General features: G+C 43.1%; 1 protein-coding gene across 1 annotated transcript; it reads right to left on the bottom strand.

Moving 5' to 3' along the window:
• Nucleotides 1-441: 441 nt before the first annotated feature.
• Nucleotides 442-20,638, bottom strand: nfatc2a (nuclear factor of activated T cells 2a). The gene is given in 11 exon segments (XM_022189808.2): nucleotides 442-3,038; nucleotides 9,644-10,351; nucleotides 10,479-10,611; nucleotides 10,743-10,798; nucleotides 13,484-13,624; nucleotides 15,741-15,913; nucleotides 15,999-16,201; nucleotides 18,974-19,142; nucleotides 19,236-19,614; nucleotides 19,617-20,168; nucleotides 20,506-20,638. Coding segments are annotated over 11 exon segments (2,703 nt in total). The 3' UTR covers nucleotides 442-2,982.
• Between the last annotated feature and the right edge of the window lie 137 nt (nucleotides 20,639-20,775).

The following is a 20,775-nucleotide window of genomic DNA, read 5'->3' on the forward strand; positions in this document are numbered from 1 at the left end:
ATGCCTGAAATTGGTGGAAAATGGATTTAGTTGCACTTTTTAACAGAGCTCAAATGTGTTTTTCATCCCTGAAGATTTCACGTTTATCTCCTGTACGTATGAAAGCGTGAGGGCTCAAAAATGCTGGGAAAAAAATCACACAAATTAAAAAGTGCAAAATTTCAGAACACCTCAAAGTAACTCACGGGCCTATAACTCTGAACATATTCATAGTATGAAGGGAAAGTTTTATATGGTCTTCCAAGTTATGTCAGCTGATTCTGAGGGGGTCAGATAGGAACCGAATATTCAACTGTGACATACAGAGATCATTTCTTTATGAGTTTAATCCATGCTTAGAGAGAGATTTTAAGACTCTGGGGCCAGAACCTATAATGCATAGTAAAATTTAATATGTATTAGAAGAATTAGAAGTGACACATTAAAACAAGGACAGTCGGATTTTTTCTGGTTATTATTTATTGCTTCTTTTAGGGATACAAAAATAGCATGAATAGACATTTTTAAAGAGGCACAAAGACTCAAAATGAAACATGTACATGACAACTATCAACACGGAAAATAAAATAAGACAGTATTAAAACCTTCCCAAAGATTTCTTTAAAGACTGTAAAATAATAACAGCACATAAACAAAAATATAATATATAACTATTAAGGATAAGTGTATCATAATTCCCTACTGAAGGGGTTTTACATCGTAATACAACAGATAAAAGATATAATGATGACTATAACATTGTGCAGTTTACACAACAGTCAGATAAACGATACGTGACAAACAACAAAATGCTTCTGCTTTACACTCATCCGACTTTATCGGCACACTTTGTATCTGATATTTACACAAAAGGGGAAAAATATTTAATATAGATTACATTCAAGAAATGTCAAATGCACTTGTGCTGTACTGGCTCAATGAGAAATATCCTTAAAAAACAATATTAGTCTTGCTAATATTACAAAATATAATCTTATTTTCTATCAAATAGGTCCATACCAAATATTAAACTTTGTGATTCAGTCTTATGTTTTACTTTTATGTGTTTTTACCACTTTATAGGTTTCTCTTTACAATCACACACCTGGCACTTGGCACTTTTAATGTACTCCAATTCCCGCAGTGAAATATAATATCACAAAAACAGTTTTTAAACTAGTGCTTTCCTCATCAAAGCAAGCTATATTAGCATATCAGTAACTGTTACTGTATACCCTGTTGTGCTTACATTATGATGGCGGATACAGAACATAAAAGTTATACGCTTTACATCTGCAAGCTTTAAGGTTCTGCATAGGCAGCTTTTAGAATAATGATTGTCATTATGGATGGATTCAAAATGCAACTATACACAACAAGATACGCACAGTTTAAGCTTTGGATATTTTGTTTAAGACTGTGGAAACAGCCACAGATGTTATTACAATCAATACATAAAAAAAGAACAGGCACAAAATGATTAAAAAAAAAAGTAAGAAGACCATCTTTAAATCAGAGTGTACAAATTCTCTCACTACAGCTTGCATGAGCTAGGATACATTTTTAAAATAATCTTCAATGCAAATGTTGAAAACAAACACATGGGCAGAGAATCCTTTTACAAATGGAGACCCATGTTATCGCTGTGGCATCACAGGCCCTCGTGAAGCTGCTTTGGCACCTGAATATAATTGACTATATATTTAATGAATGTAAAATGGTACATTATTCACATGACTCAAATATTGAAAAGGATTAACATTGCCCCCCATAGTGAAAAACAGTGCATATCAGGAGGTGCCACAAAAGTTCATTGGTATACGGTTAAGGCAGTGTGCGCTTCACTTCAATTAGAAAACTGCACTTAAAATGAGATGATCAGAATGTAAGCTTTGGACAATTAAAAGTTACACAGACAAAAACTCACTTTGTGCAAGAGGAACTGAGAAATATGGAGGAAATAAAAAAGCTTTTGGCCACAAGAAATGTCTGAAGATTGTATTTAGGATGCATTTTTGGCATGACTTCAATAACCTGTTTGAAACATCTGGTGAAACTGCTGCGTGTTTCATCCCAGCATTGACAGGTTATTGTCTGGACAGTATGACTAACACCATTTGGGGGACTTTATTCATTTCCCCCTATTCTACATGGACTGTATACAGAAGATGGAGGTAGCCATGGCGACACCAACCACTGGTTCGTGGACGGACATTTTAAAGCCTTAAGCTTCCTTTTTCCTGGGACCTGCTGAGTTTTTGGAGGAAGAAGTGATCATATTTGGAAGAGAGGGTGGATCTGGAGAGGAACGAAGGGCGGAACCAACTAAAAGCACCAGCCTCACTCCATCTCTGCCGTGCAAAGCATGTGATCACTCCTGACCGGACATGTCAATCGATCCATACTCTCCTCTGAAAGTCTCGTTTTCAGGTCTTATTTGTATTTAAATTATGCAATTATTTTCACATGGACTGCCAAACACTGATCAGAAAGAAGAAATTTAACAACAAAAAAAAATCAGAAGACTTGTGGAGAAATTTTACTAACTGAGCTTTTCCTGATGATTTCTAAATGGGTGTCGATGGGAGCCAGAGCTTTTTGGCATCGGCACTTTAAGGCACTTCTTAGTTTGCTTCACTTTTCAGAGACAGTCGCTACGTCCATCTTTCATATACACTCTATGCCATTTTTATCTCTCTTTGTTTGTAAGAGTCTGTTTCTGAGCTGCTGCCTTGGAAACCTGTTGGCTTGTTGGTGGCCGTTGTTATGTTTCAATGAATTCCCCTGTTTGCCGAACGTTTATTGCAGAAAACCATCCAAGGCAAACACAGTAGTCAGGGGCTGAAATCTTTATCTCTATGGGTAAAGAAAATGAGGAAGAGAAGGTCTGATTGTTGGTGGAAGTGCGTCACCGAGGTGGAAGGCTGAAGTCTGTGTGTTTGCGTGCCTGTCTGTGTGAATCGGATGGGGGATGTGTTGTCATTTTCCGGTCAGGTCCCTCCTCTATGTCTGCCCTCTCGCTTGAACGCCCGTCAGATCCTTTCTTATGATTTCATTCACTGTGGATCAAACAAAGACAAGCATATCAGACAGGATCAACAGAAGAGATTGTACAATCAGACATCAAAACAGTGACAAAACAGAGCTCTGCTGACAAGATACAAAGTGTCACTGATTATGTTTCTCAAATACTGCCGACAGAGACATTGAAAGTTCTGTGCAGGCCTTTGATGGAAGGCAGATCAACGCTGCATTGATGTCATGTCACCTCTAGAGGTAGCAAGCAATCACTTGCAGTTGCTCAGCCGGTTACAAGTGTGTGTCTACACACATCAACCGAAGAGGAAGAGGGTTGAAATGGAAACTTTCATGGTGTTAGTTCTAAAAATAGGAGCACAATGTGCGAGGAGACATACTACGTCAATATAAATATCATTTTGGGACTGAATAATTGAGATTCTTTACATCAGCCAACATAAAACACACAAGTTCTAAATATTCTGAGCTTTGATGCGTTTATCTGTGATAAAACAACCACTGATAGTAAAGTGAAGAGGAAGTGTAACTACCTGGACATAGACGTAGTTTCACCTCCCACTGGCTCAGTCAGAGCTACCTGAGCCACAACGCCTGCTCAGGTAGTTCTGCATTAAGCAGGGAGGAATGATGAGTATGTGCAACATGTCATCTCTCTAGATATGCGACTGGGAGCTCAGGCCTGCAGGACCACTGTACGTCTGTCTGTGCACACTGGCACTCTGAGACATTACAGGCTGGTGCCACTGCTTCCACTGTGCCTCAGGGAACTCATTAGGGCCGATGAGTAATCTAAGTATTTTAGAGTGGGCCAAAAAAGCTTTTTGCCTGTGACCAAGTCATTACAGGGCATATCATGTCTGTGATTGTGTAACCATGGCAATGGGCTTCATTTGGGAATGGGGTTTTAACTGTTGCATGTTGACATGTCAGTGTGGGTAGCTCTTTTAGCAGTCTGTTTAGGAGTTTTTGGCATACAATTTTAATTTGCTGCAGTTTTTGTTGTGTAATGCCTTATCAAAAGTGCCTCTGTCTTTTGGCTTGTCACAATTAGATTAGCTTCAGAGTGGAAGTTTGCTAACCAGCTCTGCTAACCTTTTTTTTTTTTTTTAAGTTTTCAAAACCTACAACTACATACTACTGAAAAACACAGTATACAGTAAGTACTGCATGTGTATCATCCAACAGAAGTTTGAAATGCAGATGTTGATGATTTCCCAAAGATCAACATTTAACTGAGCAATGCTTGTCTGACGAATGGAATTCATGTTCTCTTAGTATTTCTGGTACTTGGGAAGTTAAAAGTTATCCTTGTTTTAGTCAAACTAGATGCATTTTCATCAAATTTGCAGTGTAATCATTTTCCTTTATCTATTTTCTACATTATTTTAATAGAATATACTCATACAGTGCCAATGATCAAGGTTTGCCGTAAAAGAAAATTCATGTAACAGGAAAATGATAATTGTACATTGGTCTACAGTAATACAATACACAATTCAAGTCAGTTGGGAATTTCTCTGAAGGCAAATGTTTGTATAGAAGCATAACGTTGGCAAAGTTGTTATGAAGGCTTATAACCGCATAGTACATACGACACTTTGGCCTAACCAGTACATACTGCTAGTATAGTCAGAGGTTTGGAGCACAGCCTTAGTCTTGCAGACCATTCTGTAGAGCTGATACATCGCTGTGTAGAATGTTCTGACTGCACCTCATTATCTTTTAGTTACAGGGGGGAAAAAGAAACCCCAGCTTATTTGTATTTCTTTAAACCAAGCACAGTCATCTTGTGGATGACTAAGAACAGGATGTACCAACAGTGTTTACAATACTCAGCAAAATTTGAAATTTTCAGTGTGCAGCTTGCTGCCTGGAGGTTGCTGTCATTTCCTGTGGTGTACAAAATGAAATATGAGGCCAATAGTAGGGCTATACCCGCAATCTACATCCAGTGTCTCGGACTATCCAAAAGTTAAATACTTGTCAGTTTTAAATTTATCATTTTTATACAAACAGAAGAGAAACAATCTGTAAAATTGTGTACTTTATAAACACTGGTAGGATTTTCTCACCTTTACTTTGCTCTGACAGAATCAAGCTAGCTGTTTTGCACTGTTTCCACTCATTATGCTAAGCTAGGCTAATAATCTGCCAGCTAACATTTACCAGACAAACATGACAAGGGTAATGATTTCTTCATCTAATCTAAATTTAAATAAATAACAATCAAATAGCCTAAGTATGTCGGATTACACTACCAGTCAAAAGTTTGGACACGCCTTCTCATGCAATGGGTTTTATTTAATTATTTCATACATTGTAGATTAATATTGAAGACATCAAAACTATAAAACAATACATGTGGAATTATGTTGTAAAGAAAAAAAGTGTGAATCTTCAGTATTTATGTAGAATGAAAAAATAATACAAATAATAAAAAGCATTGAATGAGAAGGTGTTTCCAAACTTTTGACTGGTAGTGTATATTGAAATACTCCCTTAAATTTTGCTATTTTAGACGGCCTAGTTTGAGAGGTAGATGAACTTTATCAAACTGGTTTGTGTACGCTCTATTTAAAGCCTTGATTTACATACCAGGGAACCACAGGATCCAACTGTTAAAGCTAATGTAGAACAAAATCTGACACCATCTCACCCATACAACAACATCTCTAAGCAGAGGACAGACTGAAGGGCAAAACAGATGTCAACACAAAATGAATCAAACTGTTAAGAAGAGATGGCATGTTTTCATTTTGGGATGTAAATAAAATCAATGTAAACTGGGGTAGAAAATATTATTTTTTGTAAGGATTAAGGCTTTTCAGAGAGTGGAGAGAGATAAGAAACGTGGGGAAAGGAAGCAGGGAATTGACATGCGGTAAAGGTCTGTTTGAGCCAGAAACCAAACCCAAGACTCTCTGCTCGAAGGCATTTGCAACCATGCGGCATGCAACACTTGGCTTTGGGCGCTCCGAAAACATTCCTAATTGAAATGATGAAATGCACAACGGCAATTAAGTGTTCAAGCAATCAGACAAAAAAAAAAGCTCTTCCATCCAACAAGATAATCTTTGTCCGTCTCTCTATCTGATCATTTACAGATGTGAACGAGCAGCTCAACACTGCACACATTTTATAGTCGGAGCAGCATGTGAGAGATCCAGAGCAGCAGGAGCAGCCAAACTGGGCGCTCTGCTGTCGTCACAACATCAGCGTCCCTGTTTATTTTAGTCTGTAGTGGAATTCCCTCTGACACCTAATGCCTTAAAGAAACTTTCATCTCCCCAGTGGTGCCACGGGATTTTTTTCCTGGGCATAAAACAAGCTTAGAGAAGCAGCAGGAGTGCCACAGAGGGGCAACATACAGTGGGGCTTTACTGATTCTAATGAAGGGTTGGCACGGACCAGCTATTTGAGGCAGGCACAGGGAACACTCAGCCTAGTCTATTCAATAGGTGAGTGTCTGGCTCCTGAGCTTTACACCAATGAGCTGCACTGTTTACCAACCGACGGTGGGAGGAGAGACACCCGGTACAGTGGCTGACTCAGTGGCTGTGCACGGCCTGCTGCGAGCTGGAATGTGTCTGTTTGTGTGTCTGCAAGTATTTGCATGTTCATACAGGGTATGTGATTGTGTGCAGAAGTGTGTGCAGTATGTTCGTAGGTTCCGTATGACTAGATCAATTCGAGTGAGGCTCACGGGCGGCTACGATGACAGCATGAGGCCGAAAACCAGAGACAGAGAAGAGAAAGTAGAGAGAGTGGACTGCAGGCGAACCACTAATCTAACCACAGATCTGATGTGTCAGCGCCTAAAGGATGAGCTTCTTTCTTCATGCCTGTCTCGAAACGAAAGCTTGTGCACCCATTAGGGCAACAATAGAGTTACTCGTCTGTGTTTTCTGTCTATATGTGCTGTGAAGAAATCCATTATATCCAACTGCTGTGCAAAAATGCATGCCAAAGCTGCTAAAATATGGCTTTAGCTGTCAGATGCAGTCGAAGCAACCGGTTAGACGTCATTTTAGTAGAAATTTCCCCCTGCGTTACTGTCCTTCAAATTAAAATAAACATTATATGTGGGAACACAAACAGGGCGTTTGAGCACTAAAAAGACTAACTTTGGAAGACAGACACCTGATTTAACTCAATGATAAAGCTGGCTGGCTGGTTGGTGGGTCAGTGTGCCACTGAAAGTTTTTTTTCTGTTAAAAGAGATTTTCTGCAAGTAGCTATAATGGTTGGATGGATGGACTTTTCCCTTTTTCCATTTAGCGCCATCAGCAGTTCACATATGTGCAGCCTTGAAAGCGACCTCTTCACAGTGTCACGGGAATTGACACGATACATTTTACAGTGTAGCTACATATGGACATGCATGCACTCATCACTGCAACTGTAGCACCACCACAACACCACTCATGTTGTGTATTTGACGAATCCTTTTAAACGGGATGGAAGTGAGCTGAGACTAATGTGTGTCCACTGGGCTACTGCTGTGTGCTTTATCTTTCCTGCCCTGATCTCTACCTGCTGGAACAATTTCACCTGCTCCACTGCCTCCGGGCTTTATTCCACACCCACTAAATCTGTCACTCTCAGCCTCAGTTCGCCATGCCAGTTGCTTTTTTTTGTTTGGTTTTCCGCAAACTCTGTGGCATGCAACAGGCTTTGCCAGACATTTCTGACCTTTGCGATCTAAAGGTGGGGCAGGCCCCTACAGGCAGCTTTTGTTTCATTGACTAGATAAACTGAATACATGGAAACACAGTGATAGGCATGGTCTTCTCACAGCACACGTGGGAGGCATGGGAACTAATGTGAGGGCTGGAGATACAGACCCTCTGCGTGGGAGAATTTATGGTACAAAATGAAATGCCCGACTTTCATTTGGCACTTGTCACTGAAGCTGACACAATTCAGGATCCTGAGAGCTGTGACAGTTATCGACCACAACTCTGAGACGATACCAGGATGTGGCATCACCCCTTTTTCAAAAATGACAACACAATCTAACACATGACTTGATGAGTAATGTTGACAACCTCATTTATGTGCAAATGTGTTTGATGGGCCCAACTTAAATGACTGTTCTGTGGTAGCATCATACTTTAACACCTTTCAGTCACTTTGAGAGGGATTTTTCTGACCTTGCTTGTTTGTTCACCCCCCCATACATGTTTTGTATAGTGGGAAGTCCCCTTTTTTTTCTTACATAAGGCTGCAATGGTGATGTAAGTGGGTGGATGATAACCTGTTGGAGTGATAAAACAGGGGCTGCGCTATCCAGATGCAACTGTTAATGCATTATGAACAAGGTCTTTGTATTAAGGTGTGTGTTGTTATAGAAGTGTCTTCACTGTATTGTCACAAAATAATATCATTGATTATAAAAGATGGCTATTCAGTCCAAGTAACTCTAGTTCGACAAGTACCATAAAGTTGAGAAAAGGAGTGACTGATGCAGAGGCACCTTTTCATGATGGGAGGATCAAAGAGTCTGACTTTCTCTAAGCCCTTGTTAATTCACTAACTCACAGCCTTGTTGCTGTTTACTGTGGAGGGAAACCCTGCAAGCTCCATCCAAAAAACACAAATTCCACTGCTGGCCTTTTTTCTCTTCGTTTCATTTTTTCCATCGAAACACACACACAGCTCCTTCCCTTTTCCTGCAAACTACCCTCCACCCTCCTGCTATCTTACAGGGATCAGGCTGGATTTCTGGAGGACAGCAGCTGCAAATAGGAATTTCTTGTGCCAGATTGGCAGAGTCTCATGGACGGAAAAAAAGCTAATCCTCTGGTGGGCTCCCCCACAGAATCGAGGGGCGTAAGGCCAAGGAGAGGTCCTGGCCAACTATAACAAACAAAGAGGCTTTCCCCAGTTCTCCCAGGCAGCACGTTCCACTGTTTGACAATGGTTGCCATGGAAGTTGTTTTTCACTTCATAGCAGTGTCAACATGTCCGGGCGGTCAGGAGAGTGACAATTTTTTCTCCCTCAGGCCCCGTCTTTAATGCGAGACAGGGAGAAAAAAAAAAAGGTCATTTCCTGATGTGTGGCGACCGGCAGAATGAACAGCAGGGTGATGACAACCACAAAGTACCTCCACAGTTCACCTGACAAAACCTAAAGACGTGAGAAACACTTCCACTTTTGGAGTCTGTAATTTCATTGTAAGACATAATACAGTTTGGAGAACCTTTAACTCCACAATCCGGAAGAGGCTGAACCTCCTGCCTGCTGGTTGATGTAGCCTGACATTAATTCTTTCAGAGGGTAATGGGGTTGACAAGCGTAAGTATAAACATATGAGTCACAATCTTTGTTATTTCCACCTTGAATGGAACATAACTACACCTCCTGCCTAGGATTGTTTTAACACTGTGAGCGTTTTGTGTTGGCTTTGTTCAGACGGATTCTATAGAACATAGATTGGACCGGGATATGGCGCAGACACTGTAAATATCCTTGAATTGTTCTCAGGAGAAGTCATATCTCCGTCTGTGGGTCTTATCATCCATTACTTCCACAGAGAGGACATATCTATCATTTGTCTGCCTGCTTTTTCCCCCCTCCATGTCATTACACATGCAGAGTATGAAAGCATTAACTTACACTCACCATCATCTAGGTAGAACTGGTCCAAGTTCTCCTCCTTGACCGTCACCCGCCTCTGTCCGTCTCCTGGAGCCTCCATCTGGCCAGTCCCGGTCGGGGCTCGACCTTTCTGCTGCCCCTTCTGAACGTAGGGCTGCTGCTGGATCACGGTGGGATAGTGCTGCGGGTGGGTCACTGCCGCTTGAGCCTGGGGGGGTGTGGGTGAGTGGGTGGCGGCGGCTGCCTGCGGGGAGTAGCCGTCGCAGTAGATGATCTGCTGGTTGTCAGGCTGAGGAGCAGTGAGGGGCTGAGGCTCTCCTGCCCGAAGCAGGTGGTGGTTGGTGGGAGAGAACTGGATGATAGATGGGTGCTGGCCTGCGCTGATGGGACCTACAGACTGAGCTGGGGAGCCTGTGTGGACCAGCACCGACCGGTGGGGGTCAGGCATTATCCCCCCGCTCTGCCAAACGCCGGGGCTGCCGCTCAGATTCTTGCCCCCGCGGGAGTAGACGATGGCCGGGCTCTGCTGCTGTAAACGCGTGTCTTGGTTTGGAAGGCTGGAGCTGAGACGCTGGCAGGACGCCAGGCCGGAGACCAGGCCGTTGTCTGGGTGCAGGACGCCGCGTGGGTTATGGTAGTAGGAATGAGGGGATAAGCCCAAGATCTGGGGCATGACGAAGCCCATGTGGTCTGGTTCATACTCATCTATAGGCTCTGTCTTTATGGATGGAGCTGTAGGGTAGAAATATCAAATAAGATGGCTGTAAACATTCTGACAGGATGCACTCAGAATATCTATTTCAGTATCGTCTAAATATTTTACATTCGAAGCCACAGAGACATCGAGCAGCATTCTTACATGCCAGTGGTGTGTAGGTGAAATGCTGAGGCTGGCTGCGCTTTCTCTTCCCGTTGATGACGTAGAAGTTCACTTTGACAGAATGGCAGACGGACGTATCTCGGTAGGACGGCACCTCCACGAACAGCATGCTCTGCGAGACAGTGCTCGATTATGTAGTGAAACTGATCTGTTTATTTGAACTGAACTACTAAAAAAAGATGTTTGCTGCTTTTCACAGCACAATGCAAACGTTTAAGGAACAGTCTGATGTATGGCACATACCGGCTGGCTCTTGTCTTTGTCCACTGTTGCTTCCATTTCCCAGATTTGCTGCCCATCTAGGATGAAGTAGAAAAAGAAAGCGAAAAACTTAACCTCCGTCAAACAGTGTGGTAAATAACTCTGCAAAGTAGTTGTTTCAAGACGCACAAGACATTTGGAAAATAGTGAATCCAAACCAACTGGGAAATCACCTTTCTTTCTTGGTACATTCAAAGCAATTCCTCGTGTATTTCCTTCCACTCGTTTTCATGCAATCATTTGCTGTAGCTTATGCTGTAGAGTATATCACTTTTAAAATACCTGTCAGGTTCACCCTAAACCTCACATACATTCAGTGCATATAAAAAAATATTCACGCCCTTTGAAAGTTTTTCCCCTTGTGTTGCTTGAATCATTGAATCATTCTCAATTGAATTTGGCTTTTTAGAGAAGAATTTACCAAAAAAGTGAGACTGTTTCATGCCACAGTGATAACAGATTATCACAAAGTAATGTCAGTGAGTTAAAAATGTAAAATCCACTTCAGAATTGACTGTACAGCGAGGGATATTCAGTGACTTGGAAATTTTCTTGAGTGATATTTTTTAATAACCATTTTAGAGAGGTGCTTGAGGAGTTATTTTGTCTTCACAGTGTAGCTACAGTATATTCAGCAGTAGTAATTCACCAGTGCCTGGACTTCCCAGATGCAAGTGTCTATACTACAATCACCTGAGACACATTCATTGCACTCAGATGATCTGCATTTCAACTGTGTGGTTTTCCAGTTAGCTGCACCTGTGTTGAGTTACGTGGGTAAATTCTAAGAAAGAGAGCACTGAAGCAATCACTTATTTTACATTTTTACTTATTTTGACATTACTTTGTAGAAATCTGTTTCACTTTGACATGAAAGAGTCGCTTCTGTAAATCAAAAAAAAAAAGCCACAAGGGAATACTTATAAGCACTGTACAGATGTGCAGTAATCAGAAAGACATATGGCTGTGAAGGACACACCTGTCTGCTCTCAACTGCAGGGCTGACAGAACGTCGGTGTAGAAAGCAGAAACACGACATTAGCTGGGATGTGATCAGAAGTGCAGGCGTTAGCTCTGCTCCACATCTCCAGCGGTGCTTATGGCTGATGCTAAATCACACTTCATTAGATTAACATTTAAGCTGTCATTTAGATCCAAAGGTTAAAAACAAAATGTGCCTGTGAAAGCAAACTCCACATGCCCGAACACATGATAGGACATGTGCTGCAGTGAATGTTACTGTAGGTGGGAAGCCCTCTGTCAAACTTCAAATGAAAAACACATGGCTTAAATGAGTCAGCAGGAGGAAGGGGGATTCCACGCATGGTGCCAACTTTTTTTCTTAATTTTATTTTTATGATCAACTCTCTCCACTTCTCCTACAAAACGTGATGACTACTGCTTTCTTGGCATTCGTATTTGTTTGTGTTTTGTTGTAATTCTACTCTCAGGGATACCCCCGACTTGTTCTCCCTCTGGAGATAATTGTGCATGGAGGTAGAAAGGGGGAGATGGAGCTGGAGAGAGAGCTTGGCTTGGCCCGAGAAGCTTTCTTTCCCTTCGTACAGCTCTCCTCGTCCAAGCACAAGAGTCAGGGGAGCTCCAGCCAGATGCAGCTGTCTCTCATTCAGAGGGATTTCACAGACTCACTGGTCCAAAACCTTGTGTCATACAGAAACTCTCCAAAACAATGGCAATCCCTCTTTGTAAGATTGCTTTTTCCATCTCTGTCTCACTATCCATTACTGTGGTGTGTCGTAACACAGCGGCAGGGAACCCCGGAGAAGGAGGAGAAAAAAGAAAAAAAAAAAGGAGTCGGGGCATACAGCTCCAAGTTTTAGTTGAGGTAGTCTGTGGAGTCCCTGCGTTTTAAAAGCCAAGTGCTCTGCTCTCAGGCAGCAGTGGAGCCAGTGAGTCACAATCAGACAAGAATTTCAGTGTAACCAACCACCCTGAAGAACCTTCCAGCAGCAGTCGGATCCAAACTTTTGAGAATTACACAACACAGATGATGAACACGATCCTAACTTCTATGCAGCTCACTCTATTTAAATTGCATCAAAAGCCTGACACAAAGGAAATCCAGAGCAAACGACTTTTTACCTTTTACAAGATGCCCACTGATATCTAATCATGGCTACATCGCTACCATTTTGGCATATAAATGTCAACAAATAAGAAGATTACAAAAGGGGGAATTACTTGATTTAAAGTTCACTAACTAGTATTATATAACTGAAGGAAAAATTGTATTTTACTATGATGAGGAAACAAAGCTGTATTTTTTTTGTTCCTGGCAGATACGTTGAAGAGTGAAGCAGAATACCAGCAACTGAAACCTGACATAACCCCCCATATGACACACAAAACCATTAATCACATAACAAAAGGCCCATTTGAGTGATAAGACATCATGAATCAGTGAGGGAGAAAAGGGCAAAAGGAAGTTGGAGTGTTACCCTTTTAGATTATGCAAATAACTCAGGTGGCTTCATGGTGCTGATGAAAAGAAGCATGACAGCGACGAACTTGTTGCACAGGCACTACGACTTATGAGTCACTGCAGATAACTAATGTTGTGGCGCTACTGTTACAGTGTTGTGCAACATCAGAGGACGTAGGTTTTGTAGATACACCTGCACATCTGGTTTTCAGGTTATTGCACGTCAACCAAAACACAGAGGAAACTTCCCAGAAGCTGCTGCAGTAGACGTGTCACTCACCCTGGGCTTTCTCCATGAAAATGACTTTGGAGTCGGAGCTGAAGTTCTGCCCAGTCAGGATCATCTGCTGGCCGCCCAGAAATGAGCAGCTGTCCATGTCCTGCTTCTCCACCATGGGAAGTTCGTGTGCCGAACGCTGAGCTGCAGGGACACACAAAGAAAGGGTGTGAGGATTTTCAGGCTTTCTCTGACTCACATCATTGTAAACTCAGTATCTTTAGGTTTTGCTCTGTTGGATGAATAAAACAATACGAAAACGAGAAAACAAGTAGCACATCATGTGAAAGTACCGATTTCTCACAAGCATGCGGCTGCTCATTACCAAGAAGTGACAGTGCTTTACAATAATTGCTTTCGGTTTGAATAAGCACGACTGGAAATCAGTTAAATCACAATCTATGAGCGGTAAGAAGCGAGTTCATACAGTAAAAGACTGTACAGGAACAGATGGATGAACTATGATAGGAAAAAAAACATGATCAGCTATATGTGAAGCTTAAGAAATGCTGAAGTCCTTCTCGGGTTATGAAATAAACTCCTAAAAATTCATTCTGTGGATGAAAGTTAGATATGCAGAGCTATTTCCCCCAAATATAATGCTCTCCTGCCTTAAAATGGCTTAGATGTAACTCTACTTAAATGTGCAGCTCTAAGTCCACTCTCGCTTCATCCACTGCAGCTTGAGCACACCAGCTCACCAACAACTCTGCTCAAACACTGTAGAACTATTCCACACTACACTACAGTAATATTGGAGTAATTCGGCCACACATGTTCAAAGCAGAAACCAAATTTGAAGAATAATGATCGAGTATGCTCCGCCCTGCAAGGATTGTTTTCTTTTTTTTGTTTTGTTGCATTTCACGTATGAAATGCCTAAAGTCTGACTCCATGTTTTCGAGGCTGATATAGCAACACATTATCCTTTTTTTTTTTTTTAATTTATATCTCCTCTACCTTAGAAAAAAACCACCAAATGGACATTCCAACAAGGCACAAAACTTGATTTTCCACAAAGGGGGCCTTTAAATCTTTGTCACATCACATGAAGTTATGCTACACAGTTAACTGAAAGATGCTGATGCAGAATACATAAACAATACACTAAAGGGAGTAAGATGAATAAAGCTGCTTAAGGGGAACTAAAATGGAAAAAGTGTAAGTTAATGCGACTGATATTATTTCTGTAGCAGTCAGCTTTGTAGATAGAGCAGACACTAACAAGATGCCTCCTCATCTTGAATTTTTCATAATCATTGTACTGTTTTAAGTAATGAGATTCTGGTGTAACATTTCTTATTTTTTGCTTGTTTTATCCTATGGTCATATTCAGTTTTGTTGTTGTGGCATGCATTGGTTTGGAGCTCTAAAGCACTTTGAACTGCACTTTGACTGAAACTGTCATAAAAATAAAGTTTTATTGTGACTTATTCTCACTAGCTCAGGTCAAACTCAGGTCAGACATTGAAAGGAGCTGGGGTGTTGACAACCCTGTGACTTTTGGACAGATCTGTTCACTCTGCTACAATGAAGATGGATACGACAAAGAGGACGACACCCGCTGGGGCCTGGTCTCCTCAAACACACCATCACTGACACCGTGTGCTTATCAGCGGCCTGACAGATGTCCCATAGGTGTCCCCGTATGAAGCTTCACGCCTGATTGGATTTCACTGATTCTTCTGAAGTTCATTTTACGACAGACAGGTAGCAATCACAGTTGTTCTCCATATGTGATCGGGAAACAGATGGGAGCAGCAATTATAAAATAATATTACATTCCGTGTCATAATGACAGGAGCATATTGCGTGCGGCCTGCGTCGCACTTAACCAGGGTGTTGATCAAAGCTAGATAAAGGCCCTTCTTGTTTGAGTTCTGATTACACCAGGTGCTTTAATAACACTGTGCACACACACACACTGATGTACCCAAACACAGACTTTACTACTGTGCACATACAAACAGGTCCACAGACACTGAAACATGCAGCGCCCACCTCCTGGATGGAAGCCCTGGTTGTATAAAGAGCTCTTTATGCACAAGCCTCTGGACTATCAGGCCAGCTCCAAACTCATTTGAATGTGGGTTCCTCTTTTTATGATGTTTATTTTGTATAAAGTTTTGTTGCTTGTTGAAAAGCAGTTTGGCCTCAACGAGAAGCACGCACAAAGCTCGCACTGTATCGGGCCTTGAAACCATGTCTAATATGATGTTAAAAAGCATATCATTGAAGCAGTTCACGTGTAGCCGCTTACAGCACTCGATGGGATGCGAGGCCACTTGCAGGGAGACGTGCTGTCCGCCAGGCTGAGGTATGTGCACCCGAAACACAAGACGAACTCGGGTGTTTTTCCGACCGACGTCTGTCTCGCCCTTCCTCAGCTCGATGTCGGCGTTCCTGAGCTTCAGGATCCCAGCACAGTCGATTCTTTGAGAGGAATAACGTGTGTTAGCAAAACTGGCAGCAGAAGTTGTATTGCAGAGACAGAAAGTTGGACTGGGAATCTGCTCACATTGCTTTCATGTTGTTCTTTGGCTCCAGCGGGATCTCCAGGACTTTGGTGCCGTTGATGATCTTCTCAAAGCTGGTGGTCGTAACCGTCTTGCCAGTGATGCGGTGAACTTGATAAAAGGCATGAGGCTTGAGGATGCGCTCGTCTGCTGTACCGATGAAAATCTGTAGGCCAAGTGGCTCCTTGCCTCTGTAACCATGTAACTGCAAACACACACACAGGAAAAAAAACCACTCTTATTATATTTACTTAAATCTCCAGCGATAAGGCGATGAAACAGAGATCAGCGTGAAGGAAATGTTGGAGTCACGTTTAACTGGTTGTGCTTCTCCACTGCCTCTTGTTCAAACTCTGCATTTCCAGATGTTGTTCCCCTCACAGATGGCCAATCAGTGACAGACCCACGTGCAGAAGCATGAGTCTTCCTTCTGCAGCCTTGAACTGAAGCCAGCAGAGAGCTCAAACCCTGCAGCCCTTCACTCATTCTTTCCTAACTGGATGGAGGCTTTAGCAGGGGTCCTGTCCATCTCTGACATAACGCTCATAAACATCCAGCCTGACTGACACATTTGGCATTAGGCGTATTTGAACGTCCTGCCGCAGAAATGAAACGTAACACACGGGTGAAACTTTGAACCAGAGACAGAGATGTTACTTTTAACCTGAGAGTGCCTCCTGAGGAAACCTGCAAAAACCACAAAGCAACAGCTTGCATCTAAAAGTTGTTTTAGTGCAAACTGTGTAGCGCATAACCTTTGTGACAGAAAACTACACTGTAAAACGTATTAAAGTAATGTAGTTAAATCATCTTTTCTAGTGTACTTGAGGTAAATTATATCAGTAATTTCTTGCTAATCGAACTAAAAATTTTTCCTTTTGATTTCCAGAGTGGAATTCTTACAATCTGAGACATTTTGATTTAAAATAATGAGTTGAATTAATGAACAGCTGAGACAAGTCAACAAATTTATAGATTATTTACAGATAACAAAACTAGCATATGAGCAGACATCCCGAGATGCCTTGCTGGAGCGAAAACTGAGCAGACACTGTTATTTTCTGCAATTTCAGAAAATTTACATGGTGCAAACTTGCTGTATGTCTTAAATTAAGTGTGCTTTGTTTCTTTATTTAATCAAAACAATTCTAATCGTGTCAAAAGTTAGTATTCAGTTCAGTTCCTCACCCAAGACAGACAGATTTTATTTGTTCAGACTCTGGTCAAAAATAACTTCAGCAGCTTAAATGAAGAAGAAACTCTTCAAACACTGAAAATGTATAAACAAAGTAAGCCTGTAACTATTGTCTGTCTAGTTGATTCGACTTCACATTTTCAGTTCCTTAAACTTGGTTTCTCAAATTCAGACAATTTAACTCAGCTAGCTTGACACTTTGACAACTCCAAAGATAAATTTGAATTACTTTATGAACTAGAGTTCACTCAAATGACACGTTTAGGGCAGCAGAGGAACTTGTGTCTCTAAGCTGAATGTACTTAAAATGATTTACAGTGCATGAACTAGCTTCTGAGTAAGAAAACAAACACTACATGTAAGTTTGCACTTTGTACAACTGGCTATTCACACTAGCAGCAGAAATGCAGTGTTTAGTTGGACTGCAACACATTTTCCATTCAGAAGGCTGTGGAGAGACGACTTCTTATAACTGCGGTCAGAAAAAAAAAACAACCTGTTTGTAGAAATGATCATCTGAGTGGATGCAACTGTCATACTTCACAGCAGCCGCTCAGTGTGAGCAGAAACTATGGCAACACCAACGAGCACGCTCCCCCCCCATATCCAGGTAGATGACACATGAAGTGAGACAGAGGAAGCCGACTGCAAACACTCAACAGGCCATGTGAGCGGCCGGCCGGTTGTCATGGCAGTGGCAGGAGCAGTGAGTCATGACAGAGAGCAGCGTAGGAAAAGTAAAGTGGAGGGTAGAAAAGGCTGAGAGAGAGGAGGAGAGAGGAGGAAGGAAAAACCCGGAGAGCGAAGGAGGAGCGGAGGAAGGGAAAGACGAGGTGAAGGAGTGCAGCCGTGGCTAGCCAGGCCTGACCATCTGATTGGACTGGCAAACCAGGCAGAACTGACCTCAGGGTGAGGCTGCGGGGACGGGCAGAAAATGGAAAGAGAAGCAGGAGAAGCTGCATTTCCACAAAGTCTGTACTATCACCAACAAAAACAGCGCTGAAATGTTGCCACGGTAACGCCAAAAAAAAAGGGAAGTTGTGGCTATTAATGGACACAATAGCCAGCTGTATCTGTGTCACAGCTAATTTCAACACGCTGTGCCTGAATTCCATGTTGTGACTGTAAAATGAAGCAAACTGTTTCCCCTGATCTGTAATTATGTTAACCACAGGCACGGTTCTTGTTTATTTATTTTTTTTGCACATATTTAGAGAGGCTGAGTGTTTCAACACTTTGAGTCAGCTTCTGAGCACAAGAGTCAACAAAACAGTGTGTAAGCGGAAGTGAGGACAACTTGAACATAGATCTGTTTGTGCGGTTAAAACCATGAACTGAGGGCACACAATAGCCGACTATTTTAAGCTGGAAAGCAGAAGAGAAAATCAAACCTGTGCTGCTCACTGACCTGAGCTCAGTTGGCCTGAGTCTGCAGGGTGGTTTCAGTGTGTCATATGTCTGAGGTTAGAGCGTCTATTATGATTTTAGAGAGTGAGAAGCTGGAACGGTGTCATGAAAGTAGCCAGAGACACTCATGAAGAGTCATTTTCATACAGGTGGCCCTGGGCAACAGCACCACCGCCACTGAGTGCATAATGAGTAGGAAATACCATTACATGCAAGGCCTCCCATCAGGGCTGCCTCAGGCTGCTCAGCTAATTTAATGGACAAACCTGACAACATGCCTCCATATGGTTGTCCAGCACAATGAATGGCAGCTTTAAATGTACAGCTGATTTCTATGAAGATAAGCGATTCATTTTCTTGTGCTTGTGGCCATACCTGCACAACCGGATGTCCTCCTGTGGGTGCTTTCACTGCACCCCTGCTCCCCTCTGTTTCATAGTGAGCTCTGTGATGTGGTTTAGGCTGCACCTCAATGTGGAGCTCATACTGGTCGGTGCGTCTGGGGATCGGCCACTCCAGCGGGGGGAGAGAAGCCACAGGGATGCTGCAGAAGGAGAAGGATGCAAAAAATTACAGTAATGATTCATTTCCAGATTTAAATACTCATCAAAGGGGTAACTAGCCCTGCCAAATTTACCTGCAGATGCTGGAAACCAGTGGCTTGGACCAGATTGGGGGGATAACAAAGAAAGGCTCTGCAGCAGGTTTGGCTTTGATGTCCTGATCGCAGGACACCAGGTAGTTCCCATCTCCGTGGTTCTCTGGGTACAGAGTGTACACCTGGTTGGATGTCTTGACTATTTTAGTGGGGACCAGGCCGGGCTGACCAGCACCAAAACCATTCATGCCATCGGCGAGGCTGCTGTGTGTATAGTGGGCACCGATGTTGTGGTCTTCATGGCCGCCGTGGGGGGAGGGACTGCGGGAGCGGTGCCCGGGGATTAACCCAGGATTCCTGTACATTTCGTAGGTGCGTTTTCCCTGTGGGGAGGTGGAGCGGGAGCCCGGCCGGGGGAGGGCGAGCGGTGCCCCAGGCAGCCGTCCTCGGCTAGGCTGGTGTGAGGAGAGGTGCCCGGGGAGGTGCGTGGGGAGCCAGTGTGGATGCTCTGTAACCGGGGGCACAGGTCTCCGGGGTTCTGGCCGTTGCTGGGGGACACGCAGGGGGATGCCCAGGGGGAGTAGTTCTCCGAGTGCCAGCTGGTGGAGGAGTTGCTGCTGGCTGGGCTCAGGCACTGGGGTTCACGATAGGCGAGGTTTTCGTGGCCTGGCACAGTGAGGGTGGGTCTGGGGCTGATGTTCAGGTGGTGGTTCTGCAGGGAGTCCCGGCATTGACTGTAGTGCTCACGGGAGGGGGTGATCTCGATGCGGGGGCTCAGGGCCAGGCCTGGAGGCCGGGTGCCGTCCAGGTAGCTCCTGGCCTCCTGGTGCTCATATCCTGACAGAACCTCAGTGTTGTGCTCACTGTAGGGCGGACTGCAGGACTTGATGCCGTATGGGGAGGCCTCCTCCAGAGGGAAAGCCTGCTCAGACTCAGGACTGAGGACTTTGTGAGGTGCAAGGTTGGGGTCATCTGCAGGGAAGGGAAGATTTATTACAATACACACAAGCATAAATGCTGTCAGAGCAAGCTATATATTCCACTACTACAATTCTAAATCATCTATCCTCATTTGAGCTACAAAAGGTAATATGTTTCTCTACCAATGACACCCTTCACAGCACCAGTAAACAAACATCTTGCTTTTTGAAATTCATTCATTTCACAGCTGAAAGGAAAAGCCCTTCGTTTTACTCTCCGAGTTTATTTTCATTCACATGAATAAACTATACGGGCTGCATGTTAATGACAAAACAGACAAGAGCGGGAATACGAGTGGACTCAGGTTGCCAAAAAGCCTCGGACAAACCTTGATCTCCCCCCGCAAAGTCGCTGCAAGGCGGTTCATACTCGAACAAGATCTCAAACTCCAAGTCCTCATCAGGACAGCTGACTCGACTGAGCTCTTCCTCCAAATCTTTGTCGTCGTAGAAGGAGGTCATCTGTCTAAATGTCTCCCGAGGAGTCCCGCGCGTTCGGACGATACGACGGAGACGTGGCTGAGGAGCTGTGGCACTGAGGTGGATTTGGGGAAACCTGTTCCGAATGTCAGATCGCGCATCGGTGAGCTGCAGGAGGT

The sequence above is a fragment of the Acanthochromis polyacanthus genome, chromosome 6 (assembly GCF_021347895.1).
Source record: "Acanthochromis polyacanthus isolate Apoly-LR-REF ecotype Palm Island chromosome 6, KAUST_Apoly_ChrSc, whole genome shotgun sequence".
In the NCBI taxonomy this organism is placed as follows: Eukaryota; Metazoa; Chordata; class Actinopteri; family Pomacentridae; genus Acanthochromis; species Acanthochromis polyacanthus.